Source organism: Herpailurus yagouaroundi, unplaced genomic scaffold, assembly GCF_014898765.1.
Source record: "Herpailurus yagouaroundi ecotype Mexico unplaced genomic scaffold, PumYag 141, whole genome shotgun sequence".
Taxonomy (NCBI): Eukaryota; Metazoa; Chordata; class Mammalia; order Carnivora; family Felidae; genus Herpailurus; species Herpailurus yagouaroundi.
In genome coordinates this window covers 58809928-58829636 of record NW_024412396.1, presented here as the reverse complement: position 1 = coordinate 58829636, position 19709 = coordinate 58809928, and the positions used below count along the sequence as shown (strand labels likewise).

At 39.4% G+C, this 19709-nt stretch overlaps 1 protein-coding gene across 2 annotated transcripts in view; it reads right to left on the bottom strand.

The window, feature by feature from the left end:
* Positions 1 to 5857: 5857 nt before the first annotated feature.
* Positions 5858 to 19709, bottom strand: part of FLRT2 (fibronectin leucine rich transmembrane protein 2) — a 108049-nt gene continuing 94197 nt past the window's right edge. For both annotated transcript variants that reach the window (XM_040477928.1, XM_040477927.1), the window contains exon 2: positions 5858 to 19287. In XM_040477928.1, coding sequence (XP_040333862.1) covers positions 16915 to 18897 — 1983 coding nt within the window. In that variant the 5' untranslated portion in view covers positions 18898 to 19287 and the 3' untranslated portion in view covers positions 5858 to 16914. The remainder of the gene's footprint in view (positions 19288 to 19709) is intronic.

Below are 19709 nucleotides of genomic sequence, written 5' to 3'. Positions count from 1 at the left end.
ACCTCAGCATTATATACTACATTCCCTGCTTTTTATCTGTGGGGGGTACTATGCTTTGCAAAGCCCTGCCATTAGTTTCACTTTTGCTTTATTTAGTTTTAGCAGAAATGTTTTATTATCAGGATAGCAAGGCACTACAAATAAGTCATAGACCAAGTGTACTACAGGTGGGATTATAATATTGCTACCCACATTATGGAGAACTGGATATAGGATGTGCCTTATATGCATTTAAACTCATTTAGAACTTATACCAAATCTATGGGGAAATGATGGCTACAGTTTAAACAACTTGCCCAAGGTCACGTGGTGAGTAAAAAGCCAGGTCAGGATTTCCACACAGGTACTCAGCTATGCTATGGAGAACCCTAAGGTAGGATCTATATTTTAGGAATGTCCCCACTAATTCTCTCAAGCCATATGTGAGAGAGAACAGGAGGTGGTTTCTCAAGATATGTTCACCAGGTTCTTGAGAGCTTTGCTGTCTTTTAATCAAGGGGCTTCTAGTTCTTTGCAGAGATGCTAGACTCCAACAGAAAAGACAGAGAAAGACCAGTAAGAATCTAGCACATGTATATAGACACAGTAATATTCACAAGGCACATTTATTAAAAAGTAGGAAATTTATGGCAGCAAATTGTTGTGTAATGGCAGAGGTTTTAGTGAGAGAACTAAGTCTCCTTATTATTATTATTAATGAATTCTGTCTCTTCTAATTTGCTTCTTAAAGAAGGCCCCAATGGCTTTTCCAAAGATTAAAGAAAATACCAAAACAATTCTCAAGATGTCTAATATGTGGTATATGTACTTTGGTGACTCAATTTGCCAAGGAAAGCTGGGTCATGATCTGCATTAAAATCTGTAATTGCATGATTCTAAATGTAGTCAGCAGGATGGTTGGGTCATTAATCCACTGACTACCTTGCTGTTCTGATAAAATATACAGTTTGGGGAATAAAGTGCTCAGACTGGTCATTTCCAGATCTCTTTGGATTAATCTTCAGGATGGCCTACCACAGGCTCATCGCAGCATCAGCACTAGTTAGGTAATTAGGTAATAATAATAACTGCAAGAAAACTCACTAGTAAAGTAGCGAAATGAGGGGAAACACCTGATTTGAAATCCTAAGCCCTGTGTTTCTAAGCGTCAGAGCTGACTCCATCGCTTACGGTCACCAATTCTCTCAGGGGGCTTCAGTTATGGCATCTCTGAAATGGGAGATGCATATAAGGATAGCAAAAAAGTTTCTAAGTATAAATTCTGCTAAGCACTCTAATCCTAGCCAAAATCATAAGAGAAAATTCAGCAGCCCTCCAATAGGGTTGAGACAAATCATTCATTGCACCACTCCTTGGGCATATTAAAAAAAGTCAGTAGCAGAAAGGAAAATCAAAAGTCTTAGGATTTCTGCTGGAGTCCCAGAATTCTACTTGCATCTATAGAACGTAAATTTGGAGCCTAGAATACCTGATAGCTTTTAGTGCTTATCCTCTGCTTGCCCATGTGGGCAACTGCTTTCAAGAAAAGCTGCTCATTCTCAGGGCACTTGGGTGGCTCAGTTGGTTAAACTTCCGACTCTTGATTTTGGTTCAGATCATAATCTCAAAGTTCGTGGGATCAAGCCCTGCACTGGGCTTTGAGCTGACAGCGTGAAGCCAGCTTGGGATTCCCTCTCTCTACCTCTCACCTTCTCTCTCTTCTCTCAAAACAGATAAACACTAAAAAAAAACCCTGCTTATTCTAAACCATAAACTACTTCAAAAAGAATTCAACTTTTTTATTCCCATCAAGATTTTGTCCACATAAGGAGAAGATGTGCTCATAAACAACTTGCCATCCAGATAGCTGCATTTGTCAAGTGGCATTATGTCTGAAAGAAGGAAACTGGGCCAAAGTGAGTGAGAGTCACCCATGTTCCTGGCATTCAGCCAATGACTGAGCAAATTCCTGGGATTTTGCAGGTATGATTGAAATAATTGGATCATGAAAAAACATTTGTTACAGAGTAGAGACCGCCTGCTCTGGAAATTCTTTTCAGTTTACTTTAGTTTTTGTCTATCCACAGAAAACACTTGTTCTCATGAAACCAGTAACCAAAGGGTCAATGGGACTGATCTCAGCTGCATACTAATAAATGCAACTGCAAATTTTACCCCATCTTTTTCCTTTGCCTTTAAATTTCTCTGCCTCTCTTCCTTCTGGGAGGTGGGTTTCAGGCTTGCCCTCCTGTCTCCTTCTCCAGCCGCCTCTCCAATAGACCCTTTCCTGCCATACACGGGATTTCTCAGTGATTACCTCTGCCGTGCATCAAGCAGACAGAGTTAGATTTAGCTAGACTAACACACCAAGCATTTCGATTGCCTTTTCCAAATATATTTTTCTCTTCATATAGAGTTGATAAACTTTCGTTTCATGTGGCTTCAAGGAATTGAATGTTAACTGTTCTTTTGGGGTTTTTTTTTTGGTACCTTGTGTGTTTTTCTTAAATTTTTATGTTTAAGGTATATTAGAGTTATTTTCTTAGAAATTTGACAATCATCAGAGATGGAGAAAGGTTCAATATTGATCAACTCACTAGGTTTGCCATAAACATGCAATCAAAGTTGGACCTCGTGAGTACATGTTGATGTACGTCATTCAAATTCACAGAACTAAATGGTCAGAGGTTATAACGTGACGTTAATTTTATTTCATATTGTTCAATAAATAGGGGACACCTTTGGGCTCAGTCATACCCATTCATGTGATTATAGTCCTACCTCTGGTGACATTTATCCTTGAGCAGAAGTGTGAAGCAGGCCGTGGTGGGTTGGTTTCTCAGGGAATCAGACTTGCACACAGACTAGCATACAAGAGGCTTATTAGAGAAGGCTCGCTCAACTGACACGAGTGAAAGGGATGCGTGAAGAGGAAGGACAGTGTAGTGGGAGAGGTGAACTGGTGATGAAATCTCAGGTGAACCTGCAGCCCATTTGTGAACCAAGTTGCCTACCAGTCATCAGGGAAGGTTGGCGGCCATGGAAAAAGGGAAGAAGCTCAGCGAATACGCTCTCTTCAGCCTCAAGCTTTCTACTAACAGCACCAGTGCATTCATGGAATGCCAAACATACAGGTGACCTTTGCCCTCCTTAATGCTGCCCCCAAATTTGGGATCCCTTTCAGTGGCTGTCCATCCTAGTGGCCTGTGCTCCAAACTCTGCCATTTCTCCTTTTTCCAACCACACTCCGTTGTCTTTTGTCCCATCCTCTACTGGTAATTGCTATATTTGGGTAAGACACATATGCCCAGCCCCCATCATAATGGTTAGTATACATTCTACATCTTGAAAACATAGGTAACCTGTACCCATTTGGCGAGGATGCCTGGAATCAGAGGAATGAAGAAACTGGTGGGAATTTCAAACAAAGTGAAGGATGACAGAGCAAAGAGTAAGAGCCACAGGGAATTTAAGCTTTAAAAAAATTTTAATCAAGTTTATTGATTTATTTTGAGAGAGAGAGAGAGTATGCACACTTGCACGTGCATGAGATGGGCAGGGGCAGAGAGAGAGAGGGAGAGAGAGAATCCCAAGCAGGCTCCACACAGTTGGCACAGAGCCTGACATGGGGCTTGATCCCACAAACCTTGAGGTCACGACCTGAGCCAAAATGAAGAGTCTGACTGAGCCACCCAGGTTCCCCTAAGTTTTTTGTTTGTTTGTTTTGTTTTCTTTTTTGGCACAGTTACATAGGTACGTATGGTTAACTCTGTTGTTGCTAATGTGGGGAGACTACATCATGAAAAATTTGCAAGAGTGCGTGCCCATCAGCTCTCCCACAGACACCCACAGAAGCTCAAAAGGCAATGCCCACGTTTTAAAACTTAATTTAAATCAAGCAATACATGAGCATCCCTGGTTGAAATGTGGATGGGTGGATCCACACTCAAAGCTATGTCACTCCTGGTCGCATGAGATAGTACCTCTCTCTATCTCAGGATCTCATGAAAGAACAGACCGTGGGGTGTCTGTATTCATTACAGGAGCACAAGACAACATTTTGTTCTATGAGGGGTGATAGAAAAGGAAAGAGACAGGAAATGACAGAAAGAAGTTGGATGGAATTAACATAGCTGAGCGATCACTAGGTACAAGGTACTGTGCTGGTAACTTTAAATGAATTCTCACGCCAACACAATGATAGGGGTTTTTTTATTATAGCACTTTAGATATAAGATACCAAATATTAAAGTGGTTAATTATTTGGCTAGGGACACAGCTGGTAAGTCAATGAGCCAGTATTTGAACTCTAAAACCATTGCAATTTCCACCATCATATATGCTGTGGATTCTCAAATAACTTTTAATAAGAGCAGTTTAAATTTCTAGTACTTGAATGGTTAATATTTTTCCCCTAAATGTTTATTTATTTTTGAGAGAGAGACAGAGTGCAAGCAGGAGAGGGGCAGACACGCACATACACACACACACACACACACACACACACACACACACACAGAATCTGAAGTAGGCTTCAGGCTCCAAGCCATCAGCACAGAGCCTGATGCGGGGCTCAAACCCACAAACCGCGAGATCATGACCTGAGCCAAAGTTGGACGCTCAACCGACTGAGCCACCCAGGCGCCCCTGGATGGTCAATATTTTAAACTACTTGTTAATTCTTTTGATAACTTCTTGGTCTCGATGTTTCTTTTTTATTACATTTTGTAAACTAAACCTGATTATCTTGTACCCATGCCACAAATGATTTGTATATGTAAGTGTGCTGATTCATGTACCTACAAAACACATTGTGTGTTTTTCCCTAAAAATGCATTTCACACCCCAATTTATTTGCCCATACTTTAATCACTGCTCTGTAAAACATTTGTGTGTGTGTGTGTGTGTGTGTGTGTGTGTGTGTTTCATTTTGTTTTTGATGGGGGCTTTTTGTCCATTAACATGGTAATTTTATGTAAACATTTTCTATCTTTCTTCCCTATGCTGGTTTGTTTGTTGTTTACTTTTCCAGTTGCACTGGCTTGCACTGGCTTTCAGGTTACACTACAATAGACTCACTTTGTAGTAATTCTTTCATTAACGAAAGCTTTGTTAAAATAAATTATTTCAAAAGCATATCTCTGAAGTTTTGAATTTCCTTCACTATGCAAAATTGATTAACAATTACGTACTTTTCCCTCAGATGACTTCATCTTTGATTTACTTGTAAGTTCTTAAACTGCCAGGCAGAATTTTAATGTTTGGAAAAAATACTATTAAGTAATTTTGTCATATTTGCTTTGATAAATTCCTTTAAAATGCGATTTTGGTCCTTTACAGAGGTAGCATAAGGCTTAACTAACTTTCGAAAATAATTATTGTACTAACTTGGTTACATTTTACTAAATTCTTTTCATAGAAGTAACAAACTTTTAAAAATTCCATAACAAGGACATAATGAATAAGTGAGCTTGTTAAAGAAGTGAACAGATAATGAAACCTTGATCTGAGTCCCAAGGATCACTTTCTAAGTACATAGCTACAAGCTATTTATTTAAAGTGTCCATCATTAGATGGTATAAATTATTGGAAAGTCTGCATTATATAAACATCCTTAATAAAGCAATGTTTCATTATTAAATTCAGATGTATGATGTGATCAATTAAAGCTATTGCTTACTGTCTGGGATTCTTAGGCAACCACTTTAAGGTAAATATTTTCAAATTAACATCCTTTGCTACCTGGTAAGCCATGGCTTTATAAATGTATTGACGGCCCTGGAAAGAAGTATTTTCTAATTGTTCTAAAAACTCTTTCTTTATTTTTAAGACCACAATTGTATATTTTTTCAGGGTTCAAAGATAAGAAGTGGCACAGTCAGTGTTAAAATCTGTTCTATTTCATCAAAAATAAAGTACATTTATCATTCAGCATTTTCCTGGGTATTATCATAATTTCTTTTCTGTTGAATATTTAAAGTTTAATAGCTATTACATAAAAGGCTTACAAAGATAGAAGATGCACTCAGTATTTTAAGAAACAATCTTGTTTTATACAAGTTTTATTGTAGGGAAATCTATCTTTAATAATTTTTTATCGAAATAAAGTATTTTATAAATATGTCTACTTAGTAACATAGTTTGAATTTCTCTCTTTTGAGGGAAAGATAATCGAGTTAATAAGAATGAGCTTTGTTTCCACTTGCTTCTCTTTCTATTCATTTGTCATTTTTCAGCCATGATGAGCTTGAATGAATCTGTTACTGCACCGAACACTTGACATAAATTATCTCATTGACTCTTCACAAGTACTGTTACCCTATTTCACATATGAGGAAAATGAGGTTTAGGAACATTAATAACACACAGGTATCAAGTGGGAGCTCTTTGTGATTCCAAGGCTCTTTTCATACTTGTGCATGATGCCTTCCAAACATATTGAGTTTACTGTTGCTGTAACTAATGGGGGACATGCTAGTCTTTGTAATAAAGTCAATGAAATGGAATTTTTGCATTCTCCCTGTTTTCTCTCCCATACATATCTTCCTGAAATTCATGAAAACACATGGCATAAATCAGCCCAATTCACTATAGCTAAGCTTCATGGAAAATTGACAAGAATGAAACAGAATTGAGAGTCCAAAAGAACTTAAGAAATCAACCAAAGTCTTGCGCTCTCAACAAGAAGAAATAGGCCAGAGAGATGAATGGTCTGACCCATGATCCAAAGGAGATCCACGGTATGTAATCCTACTTTGTGGATATTAATTCCTCATATTTTCAGAAAGCGCCTGACATTGATTGAACACTTTAGTGTGTGCCAGGCACCTTGCTGTATTGTTGCTGCTGAGGTAATTATTCTAATTACCTCAAGGACCGATGAGGAAATAGAAACATAAATACGCTCAAGGAATGGAGCGTAGGAATGGAGCAAGGAAAACTCTGGACAGATTCGAACTCAGAATCAGAGGGGTTCATCATGTTCAGTAAGCCCCATACAATAGGCTGTATAGAAACTGGTGCTTTCTCTCAGAGGTGATTGGCCTCCATTACAAAGCAAATTGTTCCCTCTTATTCAAGATCCACTAGTGGAGCACACTGTATTCCAACTAGTAAGAGTCAATATATAAAAAGTTAACAACAGAAAAAGCTGGGAGGCAAGCTATCAAAACAGACACCAGCCCAAAGAGAAGAGAAATTGGCTATAGACCAGGGGAATGCCAATATTGACTTCTCCCTGCCGAATAGCTGCCCCTAAACCAATTAAACTCTGCAGTCAAGGACTAGAAGAGAAAGCATTTTTCCCTTAGCATCTGAATGGCTAACCTTCTGCCTTTATTAAACAACGAAAGGCAGGATAAAAGGAAAATAACGCTAATATAGAGCCCAAATGAGTGACCTGTTTTGAGCCTGTTTTCACTACCATCAATTACCATGCACCAAAGGAAAAAAGAACATGACCTATTCAAAGAGGACGTATGCCTCTTAATTACGAGATTACAAAATGAAGAATGACATTGATTGCAAAAAGTAACTGGGTGACAGATGGTAGACTGTCACATCTACACTGCAGAACCATTAACATGCTCTTCCATTTGGTTGTTACCAGCCCCGCTATCTGCCAGCCAAGTGCCGGTATAGATCCTATGGTTGGTTATAGTAAAACGAAATAAAACCATGTCATTTAACATTATAGGTTTTTGAGCAGAAAGTTATTATCTTGCTTTTTTTTTAGTTTTAATTTCCCAATGTCTTCTGAACACTCATTCTAAGAGCACATTTGATACTTCTGTGCTAATTTTTAGCAATAATCACATGTATGTGTATTCTGAAGATCAGAGAGGAAATATGTTAGCTACACTACAAAGAAGTCTATTCTTTTTCCGTTCAACAGTGATGCTCAATGGTCCCACCCATCATGAGACAGAGGACCTGGTATTGTTCTGTGCTACCTTATGGCGCCTCACTTTCCCTAACTTTTCCGGTAAAAAAAAAAGTAGAGAAAATGGAAAACTCCCTGTTGGACTGTATTGGTAATGGTTGTACACAATTATGTGAAATTTGGGATGCTAATTACCTTTGAATACATGACTCTTGTATAATGCTGATCTTAATACTCATGAACTTGGGTGTCTTCATATAAAGTGGGCAATATGTCACTCTGTGCTTGTGAAAGAGGTCTGTCTGAAAATATATCATGTCCAATGCCATTTATTCAATGCTTGCCAAGTCTGACAAACTGTTAACTGCTCTACATACCTGCACTTCTGGCAACCCCCATATGTGTTAGACTTCACTGTCTCCATTTCAGGTAAAGGAAACTGATGACCATAAAGTATAAGTTATTAACAAAGCCAACTGGCAGAGACAGGTTTCCAAAATGAGTCAGCCTGTTTCAAGTTTGAGGTTTTAATAACTACCACCTCCACTGCATCATTCTTTATGGGAATATCATTTCTAGAAAAGAACTATTTATTTGTAGAAAAAATAATCAAGATAATACAATGTGGACCTCTAAATGATACATGCCATACTTTAGGTATAAGATATGACACAGTGAATATCGACTGTCCCTTTTGATATTGCCGATGCAAACAAAAAATTAATTTACTTTTTTACACGTGAAAAGTTCATCATGCCTAGCAAAGTGTCAAAATGTTTTACTTTGACTTTATGTCTATCCATACTTTGTGTACTTCTCATGATGATGGCATCTGGTAAGACAATTCTTTAAGATATGTCTTCATATGCCTTTTTCAAGTTAGCTCAGAGTTTTGGGGTTTTCTGTAAAATATAAAAAGGATGTTATTCAAATCATTTGAATAGTTCTCTCAGCCTTCCTTGTAGGTATAAACATATCCTGATTTCATAATAAAGTTTTCAAATCAGATAAATGTGTGCTCAACAAATAATCACGAAAACAAAATTTCTCTAAAAATAGTCATGGGTAAACAAAAGATTTTTTTAGGAAATGTATGTTTTGTTTCTTGTAGAATTCATATCATAGCTTCTGAGCAAGTCTAATTCTGCATATCCAGAATTCCACCGATCATTCGGAGGCTTTTAAGAAAGTCATCCAGCCGTAGGATGTTGACAGGGTAGCTGTTATTTGAACTGCTGCTGTTTGGGGACACCTGACATCACTTCATTGTCCCATGTGCTCTGTTCACATTTTACCCAAAAGCATGTATGAGACACCTGCCCAGGGCTGGACACTGTACTTACTCATCACTGGATGAGATACAAAAATTGCCAGTCTGTCCTCTGTCTCCGGGGGGTTAAAATATAGGCATGAAACATACCCATGAAAACCCACAAAATATAGATGCCATAAAGAAAAGTATTTTAAAGTTATATTAACTGCACAGAGGAGTCAGATAGTTGACAGATGTGATTTGAGAAGCTTCCCAAAGGTGGGGGCCACTTGAGTCATATCTTAAAGAAGGAACAGTTCACCAAGCAAAGGAGAAAGTGAATGTCATAGGATAAACAACGTCGAGTAAAGCTACAGCAGTATGGAAGAGTTGACATTTCTTAGAGATAGACTGTTGGTTGATTTCAAGTATCTATCTAGTCCAGAGAACATAATGAATGAGGAGGACATACTAGTAAGGAATGCCAGAGAGTAATGTATATATGACACATTATGTCATACAAAGAGCTTGAATTCTCTCTTAAAACCATGGTAATGCCTTGTCACAATCAGGCATTATTTATAGACTATTATACCTTGTCCCACGGCGTGTAGGAAAGATGCAGGTGGACTAGAGAATACAGGAAGGGTCTTAACCATGTCAGAATTAGGAAACGGAGAGGAGAAAACACATTTGAGAAAGCATGTAAGTGCTGTAAGTAGAACTGCTGTATGATTACTTAAATGTAAGAGTGCGAGTGCTCAAAGGAGGCAAAGAGACAGGAAAAATCTGGCCCATGTGTTGAGTACCATAACTTTCAGGAAAGATTTCTGATGATGCCAAGTTTGCTGTCCCAGAAAGCAATCTTATTCAGCACCAAAACTTACCAGGCTTCATCAAATAGTTGCTAAATGAAAACAAAACTAAACTAACAAAGGCCCATCCTACCCAAACCAGGGAGTTTAGCAGAATCTGAACCAGCATAATTTGATATTTGGTTAGGAATAGATTGACCCAATATGGAAGTTGATTATGTCACAGAAATGACAAGAATCTCCTTAAGGATGTAATGAATTTTTCATTTAGTTTAGACTTCACACCAAGAAAATGGGCAAACTGGTTCATCAATTGGGGTGTGTGTGTGTGTGTGTGCTAAAAAGACCTCTGTTTTTAGAGTGTACCATTACAGATGCTTTATCCTTAACTTTCCATATAACTAATAAAAACAAAGCTCCTACAATATCCTCTAAAGCGCACATTTTCTACTTGTGCTATCAAAAAAAATTGTAAATCCAGGAGCCAGTTTGCTAAGGCCCTAATAGATTCTGACATATGAGCATCTTCAGCAGGATCTACAAAATACTTCGAGCAACCTCTCGAGTAAGAAACAAACTCATTACTAAAAATAACCTCAAGTCCTTTTAATAGTTCTTTCAGCTCACCCCGTGGGTGTAGGCATATCTTGATTCCATCTGAAGCTTTCAAGTCAGATAAATGTGCAGCCACCCAATAATAACAAACACAGAATTTCTCTAAAAAAAAAAAAAAAAAACAGGAATAGGATTTGAAAGACAAATATTTTTAGGTTTTTAGAATGTTTCCTTGATTTGCCACAAACAATAATTAATATATGTGTCCTCAGAGTGATGTTGTGATATCTCGATCATCACAAATTTTAACGGTTGACAATGAAGTTGTCCTGAAGGCTAGTCCATCTCAAAGCTAGTCAATTTAAGAGGCGAGAAAGTACTTAAGAGTCTAAGAATTATGTTTGGGGTTAACGCCCGACTCTGCCATTCACAGGTTTTATGATCAGGGACGAATCACTATACTTCTTGGGAAGTTTTACATGCTGAAAAGCTAAGATGAAACACCTTACATAGTTGAAGACAAAATGTGACCACATGTATCAAAGCATTCTAAATGTGGCATTACATTGGTGCTCAAGAATTGTCAGGTGCCATTATTTATTGTTTTAGATTAATTTATATTCTGGTGCCCAGCGGAAATTTAAAGTTGCATGTCTAATTACCAAACACAATTCCTAAATGTTCAATTACTTAGTATATGTTTGAAAATTTGATTCAAATTCAATTCTAACTTTATCAACGCACCATCACTTTGCGTCATCTATTAAACACCAAAATCATCTAATATATACAACAAATGCATCATCAAATGTATCAAGAAGTACGTCTATTTCTTTTGTCACCTTAGATACTCTGTTGAGGTTGAGAGAATGTAAAATTATTACATGGTCTCTGAGACTCCGGGATGTGTTCGAAAACAAGCTTCTTGCACAATCTGTGAGCTCCTTAGTGGTAGAGTCATATTTTTCTCTGAATCCCCAAAAGAACCTAACATAGAATTCTGTAGAAGGTACATGAAAAATAAATACTTTGGGTGAACAGACAGATTTCTTTAGGAACACAGGGAAGTAGAAGGTGTGCTTGACTTGCCTAAGACTGTATTTTATTCTTCTACAAAACTTCTGAAGTCAGCCAAATGCTGACTTGTAATAAACTTTTTTTTTTTTAACGAATTTTATTCCTTGACTAAGGGTCTGGTCTTCACAGAATAAGGTCTGCAATTCTTGGTAAAAGTAACTGAGAGTTGCATGGACATTACTTGACACAAAATCTCCCAAGTGTAATAGAAATCACCAGTGACCACTGTCTTGCATACTTAATTTTCCAACATAGATTCTAAAATAATTAATACTAGTTAACTGAAGTGTCGTGATTTTGTTTCCTGATTTAATCTCTGTCAAATACATTATTAAAGAGTTAGAGGAAAGGGGTCTGGCAAAATCGTGAGAATAATCCGAGTTGAACTGGAGCACGTGAATAGATACATTTTCATGAGTGCTCATTAGAAGTATGGGTGCATGAGCTATAAACAAATCTGAAGTAGAAATGTACCATGGGAATTCTTAAGAAAAATTGACATTTTAAAACCAATAGTGTATGTTATGAAATGGGGGGGTATTCTGATTGGATAACTACATTCATATTTATCTCTATCCTAAGCAATACAGATTTCACAAATACAAAACAATATTCTTGATGTATGGTGTATACTGAAAAGATATGCAGACAAACACACAAGTTAGTCGGGAAGTAGAAAAGAACATGAAGATTTCATATAAACCCCTCACACACACAAAAAAGGTTAAATGGCTTTAAAAACAGAAGTTGTCTTCAAGGTAGGAGAAAAGGAAAAATCCTATCACCTCCTTTATTCTTGCCACCCTCATGCATCATCAGGAAGCCTTCCACATTAACAATTTCTCTTTCACATTAACAATGCAAGTGTTGGCTATAACCCAATGAACTTACTCAGATAAACAAAATGTGGTTTTCTTTTAAAATAAGCCTTTACTGAATATATCAACAAGGTACTGTATAGTGTAGAGTGAAGTTTGTAATTAACAAGGTGTGCGGCATGGTAGGTCTCAGAGGACGTGCGATGCAGAATCTTCCAGACCCTTGCAGTCCCTTGTTATGAGAACATACTAAACATAAACCAGAAGGAAATCAACATGTGGTTCAAACAAACCATTGGGATTAACTTTTGGTGAATATATACTGGTCTTAGAGGGACAGACAGTGGTGACGCCTTCACCTTGCCTCAAAAAGTTATAAATCTTATATCCCATGGACATCTTCATAAATGCCTCAGTGTGCATGTTTGTGTGTGTGTGCACATACGTGTGTGTTGCATACTAGTTTAAAAATGCCTGTTACGATGGCCTTGCTTTGTGCTCTTCTGGTGGATGATGTGCCTCTAGAAAAAGAAAAATGAAAACTATAGCAAAAGAATCTGATCGGTTTGTTGTAACAACAGTATCATACATGGACAAAACTTTCCCCCCACATTCTGTGACAAGCATCCCCCAGTGGTCAATTGTCTTATGGCCCTGATGTAGAAATCAGAGAAGGATGTAAACCATAGCTTTCTTCATTAGTATTTTGACTTTTTAAAAAAGAGCATCAGGTCAGTTTTGACAAGAGTAAGAATTAGGAGAGCTGTTTGTTTGTTTGTTTTGTATTTGTATTGCCCTTTGCGGCACAAAGAAATTGCTTTGCACTCCCATGAAGCTGGAAAGGTAAATCATGGGCAAAACTGTTCTTGTTCTAACGTAAAACTCAATGTCTCCTTGTTGTAGGGTAGAGAAAAATGCTGTAAACAAAGACATTGATGAAAACTAACCAGTTCACTGTCAAAAGGTGATCTGCCTCAGCCGTTCCCTGTAACTTTTGCTTGCATTGGGTGTTCTGCTCACCACATGCAGAGCTGGTTCTCCACGTGGGGAAGTAAGTTATGATCTTGGGAAGTGACTAAGACCATCATGATCGGCACTGGTAGGAAACGGAGCCTTAAAATTAGCGACTTCATTAATATTTTTTGCCAGACTGGTCACAATACAGCAACACTGTTTGTTTTTTTAAACCTTGGGGAACATTATCTTATATATTTCCAACAGACATCCAGGTAATTAGAAATCACATTATTTCTCAGGGGATAGAATGCTTTCCACTTCTCATACAAGGAAACCGGGCAGGGAAACACACTTTTTGTCTCTGCCTGTGGCCATCCGTTGTGATGAACTGCTAATGTATTTGACAGTTTGAGGGGAGCACAGAGCCTCTCCCTGTTCAAACACATCTCCCCACAACAAGCAGGTATTAATGACAACCCTGGGAATGAATAACGATCAATAACATCTGTGTGATCACGGCTACACCTCTCACTCTTAGGTGTCACCTCTGCACGGTGACAGTTGCCTAGCTCTGAAAGTGGCCGTGTGTTATCTGAAATCAGCTTGTTTGGTCAAATAGCATCCAATTCTATAAGCCAGGGTGTATGTCTTGTTGGTTCATGGTCCTGGCCTGCATCTTCAACTGTGACTCTTCCTAATCTCAAAGTACATAACAATGGCAGCAAGAGAGGCTCCATTAGAGGGTAGATGTTTCAGCAAAACACACTTCCCGCGATTGAAGATACCAATAAAAGCCTAAGCCAACACTGACGGTTGGTTATTCAGCAGTTTTCCTAAGACACGTAAGACATTACAAATTCCGTGATGGACTTCCTATCCTAGTGTGAGAGCCCCAGGTATGCTATGACAAACGAGACACTGATCTTATTTTTAGCAGCCTCCGTCATACTGTGCGCAAGATCAAAGCAAAGACTGTAACTAGGTTCTATCTCTTCAGGAACGTCTTTTAGCAGAGGCCCCTTCACATGACTAGGACTTCATTGTACCACTCAAGCCCCAAATAATTCTGTGAATCCCACAAGACATCATAGAAACTTTTCCAACATCGGTCTTGGCTCGAAACTAAAATGTTTCAGCAGCCAAATATGATGCTGGGGGTTAGATACACAATATAAATAAACGAGCATGATTATTTTGTGGATAAAAGAGGAAAAAAAAACCCTCAAAAGTCAAAGTACCATAATGTGAACACATAGTTTTATCTACACAGCCAAGGAGAAGACAACAGTGGAAGGGAATTATCCAGTTAAATACACACAACCCCATGTCATTGTCCTGAATGGTAGATGGCTTACTGTTAACACTGATCACCTTCACAGACTGTCTTGTCCCTTTGCTGTGTGGAATTAGCTTTCAACAAGCAACAGCCAGATTTTGCTAGCTAATAAACTCATATGGAAACCTAAGTCACTTTAGAATTAATTCAAATTAATTAACAGCTAATTTCAGTTCAACTGACTGCCGTTTCGATTCTTGCCTCTACAACATTATAACTTCAGTTATATGTTCTGCTTATTCTGAGGGACAAGGGAGATTAAAACATATAAGTTGGGGGGTACATTATTAAAGAAAATAAAGCTCTTACTATAAAGAAAAACTTGCATAGCGTTTTATACCTAAACTCTTACAAAGAAGACACATCACAGTTCTATTTTGTTAAAAGTGAGAGACAGAGAAAGAGCGAGAAAGCCAAAATGAGTGTGACATCAATTTCACAGGTCCCTAAAAAATGGCCAGTGGTAAAGGAAATCCACAACACAGGGCAGAATTTGATTTTAAAAGGAATTTTCCAATGGTGTGTTTTTTTAGTTAATGTAGGTGATCGATAGCCCTTCTACATCTACGGGATGAAAAGGAGTGAGTTATACATACTTTGTGAAAATGGGCGTTGCTTTGAAAATATCTAGAATTAAGCACAGACATCCCTCTCTTCTCTATGCCCTCTGCTCTTTGCCCACTCTGCCAAGATTAGGGGAAGGAGCCTGTGCTCTCTGACTTGTTCCATGTGATCCTACTAATGTAAGATAGATCATCCCTCCACAATTCCGAAAGAAGAGGGACATCCAAGACTGAGAGGGAATAAATGAAATTTCAAAAATGGAATAGGATGAACATCGGTCCAAGGTGGAAACTCAGTATTGCTTTAAAAAAATACATTATTTCAGCCAGCTTTGATATGTCCTTATAGAATTATCAGCAGAGAAAATTAGTATACATTTTAAAGTGTATAAGTATATATGGATATTTTGTGGACCCGAGACTGGGATCTCATTTTCTCTTTCAAAGTTTAAGCAGAGTGGGGGGAAAAAATCTAGCATAAATGGCTAGTTACGAAAATATAGGTGAGGTGATTGGAAGACAAATTTGTAAGGGGATAAAGGTATTAATTCAAGCTATTTCAACATGATACTAACAAAGTCGTTTGATGAAGTGTAGCAGAATCACTGATCACTTGCCTTTGTCTAAATGGTACCAATAGTTGTTAAATAACAAGTTTAGTATATTCCAAACACTGATCCCTTGTTGGTCTAAATATCATGTTGACATAGCTGTGGTGAATCTACCCAAATAATTCTCATTATCAAAAATAATTCCATTCAATATAATTCTTCCCGTTATTTTATTAGCCTCTTCTAAAAAAGTATTCTAGAATATATCTCTGTTGAATGTGATTCAACCTGACATATAATTTGAATAGTAACACTTTTAAAGGGAGTTTTCTTGCTGGAACATCCTATCTGTCCCTGAAGATGGCCGGAATCAGACTCAAGTCTCTAACTCTGTTATCACATAGGATCAGGGAGGTATGAGGGGTGATTTTTAAGCTCCCAGTCAGAAAGCCAACCCCCGGGTTTGAAGTTCTTTTCAAAGCCCACATCATTTTCTGGATTCTGCCAGGTTCAGTTAACTTATCTTACAGGAACGGGCTTCCTCGTGATGCTTTCTAGATTTCCTGCTTTGGGTCAAATCAGGGTAACTACCTCCTTTCTTCTACTTTGAAATTTTTAACTTTCCTTCCACACCAGGAAGTATAGAAATAGCATAAAGATATCTATCTGGGCCATTCCTTGTTTTCCCCATGTTGTGTAGCCTACCCTGATGAATCCGTTTCCATGTGCCTTTTCATCTGACCACCAACCATAAGAAAGGAATTTATTCTGACAGCTTCAACAGTAAAATGGTGAATGTGCATCATGAGGAAGAATCACTCCTTAGCCTTGGCATTGGGTTCTCATGGTACAACCCTGTACAGTACTTCAGCAACTATTTTTTTTTTTTTTAAGATTTAAAAAGCAAAGAGTTACAAAACTGTTTGTCATTAACTTGAAATAGAAAAGATAGCACTTTTTTCTTTAAATCCCATTATATAGTACACCGTATAAATTACAGAGTATGCAAATGCACAAATGCATCTGGGCAACATTTATCAAATGTAATTCGTGTGTCTTTCGGTGCACACACGTGTGTGTGTTCTCCAGAGTCTTACTGTCCGCCTTTATAACGCTGGACCTCTGGCTGTCACGTGTGGCAGTGCTCCAGGTCTGGCACACTGCTGTTACAGTATCGCATGTTGTTGGGGATATGGCAGTCCGTGTAATTAATGCCCCCGTTTGGGGTATAAAGGGGCTGCAGTCTGAAATCTCCTTTAAGGAGCTGATCGTTATTTAAGGAGACGATCTGAAAGCTGGTTTCTGTCATCTCCAGGATGGAATTGTCTTTCTTGGTGCCCGCCTCGCAGTAGTCGTCTTTCCGCCGCCCTCGGTTGTATTTCCACTTCTGGGAGGTGTAGCGCCCCTTTTTGTGCATGTGCCAGCAAAAGACGCTGAGCAAGACCACGAGCACAAATATCACCGCGCCCCCGATCAGGCCCGCCAGCAGAAAAGGGGAGCCCATGCTGCGGGAAGTCGTCTGCTCGTGGCTGGAAGCCGTGTTGCTGCCATTGTTCAAATACGAGGCATGGGTGGTGGCCTCAGAACAAATGGTATCTTCCACAGCTCGGTAGTTAAAAGCATCCAGTGGCACTAAACAAATCCGATAGGTGGATCTGGGCTCTAAATTAACCAGGCTCAAGTGCTGTTTCTCACCGCTGACTATGCGTTCCTGAACAATGCCCCCTACTAAACTGTGGCCCATTTTCACCCACGTGAGTTTGTATGCCATCACGGTAAAGAGAGAGAGCCAGCTGACTTGGATGGACGTGTCATTCACAAAATGGATAGAGAGTTGGATCCGTTCAGAAATAGGCGGGGTCACTCTTTCTCTGCCATCCCAGTCAGGGATCGTGGGAAGTTTGGCTGTGGTGGGAGTCAGAGGCATGTAGCTTCTGCTAGGGGTTGGGACAGAGAGCGTGGAAGGCTGGGTCGTTGGCGAGGCTGTACTTGGAGCTGGGGTAAAGACGGGCAGCCCAGGGGTCGTGGTGGGGCATGACAAAAGATTCATATTCAGCTCCCTGACAGCCATCCCCCGGACTTGCTCGGGCCCTTGGCACATGAAACCTCGCACGTTGAGAGATGAAGGGATGTATTTGAGCCATTCCGTGACCCACTTAATACTGCAGTCACAAAACCAGGGGTTATTCCGAGCAGTGAGCTGCTTCAGGTTGGAGAGATTATCAAAGACCCCTTGAGTCAACACTCGCAGTTGATTGTTGGATATGTCCAGGCGTTCCAGCTTGCGCAGATTTGAGAAGGCTGTCAAAGGGATGTGGTTGATCTGGTTGTCCTGCAGGTAGAGCCTGATCAGATGTGTACCTGGGAGATCAGGAGGGGGGTGGGAGAGTGAATTCCGAACAATGGAAAATTCCTTGAGCTTGGTGAGATGACTGAAGGTGCCCTCGGCAATGCCCTTGTTAGTCAGGAGGTTCCCATCCACGATCAGACGCTCTAAGCTCGTGAGGTTCTGAAAGGCCATGTCTGATATGACAGCGATACGATTTTCATCCACTCTCAGCTCTTGCAAATCCACAGGAAGCCCAACGGGCACGCTGCTCAGGTGATTCTTGGATAGGAACAACAGTTTGAGGCTCACGGCCTCCCGGAAGGCCCCATCTTCCACCCCCACTGTGGATATCGAGTTGTCATCCAGGTGAAGCTCTTCGAGCTTCAAGAGCTGGGCGAGAGCAGCCCGCGAAATGGTCTGAATGTTGTTTTCCTGCAAATGGAGGACTCTGACGTTCTTGGGAAGGTTCATGGGGAATTCATCCAGTTGGTTGCCATAAAGGTAGACCGTGTGCACCGACCGTACATTGTGCAGTTCTGCGGGAAATCCAGCATTATTAATTTGGTTGTTGTGGAGGTAGAGTACGGTTACGCCCTCCGGGATCCCAAGAGGCACTGAGGTCAAGCTTCGCTCGTTACAGTAGACAAAGTTCCTGTCGCAGCGGCACACGCTAGGGCACGCCAAGGTTTTTGACATTTGTGAGTACAGCCCCAGGGAAATGAGAAGCCAAGACTTCAGGAAAAAAGCCCCATGGCTGGGCCACTGTGTGGTCTGTAGGCCCATTTCTGAAGTACGGAAACAAAATACAAGGTGGTGGGAAAGTAACAAGAAACAAAACCAAAATGACTGGAAAGGGCTCTGTTAAAGTCCAGAACTCCAACTAGAGGAAAAGTCCCAAGGGCCTGTAAGAAAAGAATTCTCCTGTGATCTCTGCTCTTATCAGCCTGTGTTGCCGTCTTTGTTACTGTCCTCCATGTGCAAAAACAAAAAAACAAAAAAAACAAAAAAACACAAAAAATCAATAGGGAGAATTTTCCACACAGGCAATGAGTGAAGCCGAGTTATCTGCAGTCAACAGAGGCCCAATTGGGCAGGCAGAACTCCCTTCTGATGTTGTAGATCAGGTCAGTGTTGATCAGACTATGAACTTCTTGGTTAAGCTCAATCTCCACTCTGTTAGAGGAAAGTAGAGAGAAAAAAGTCAGTTTAGGATAGTGATGGATGAAGTTCTGGTTACTAGATGCCTTTTAAGAACACTATGGCCAGAACCAAATGGCCAGGGCCACAGAGTTGGTGTTAAATGATGTTTTAAGCAACAATAATTTAGTTGAAAAGGTATTCAACAAAGGAACACAATTCAATAACCTTATCTTCAACAACCCAATCAGTACTGTCTCTTAAATATCTGTTTGAATATCCAAATAGAAAGGGCACAAAAGGCACACTGCTGAATCCACTGAATCAATAATGATGGTTACCTACAAATCCAACTGGTCACATCTTCTTTCAAGATGAAACAAATGACTGAGTACCTAACACCACTTGAGAGAAGAAACTTGAAGCCTTTTCTAAATGCAAAATAGGCACTGCTGAGG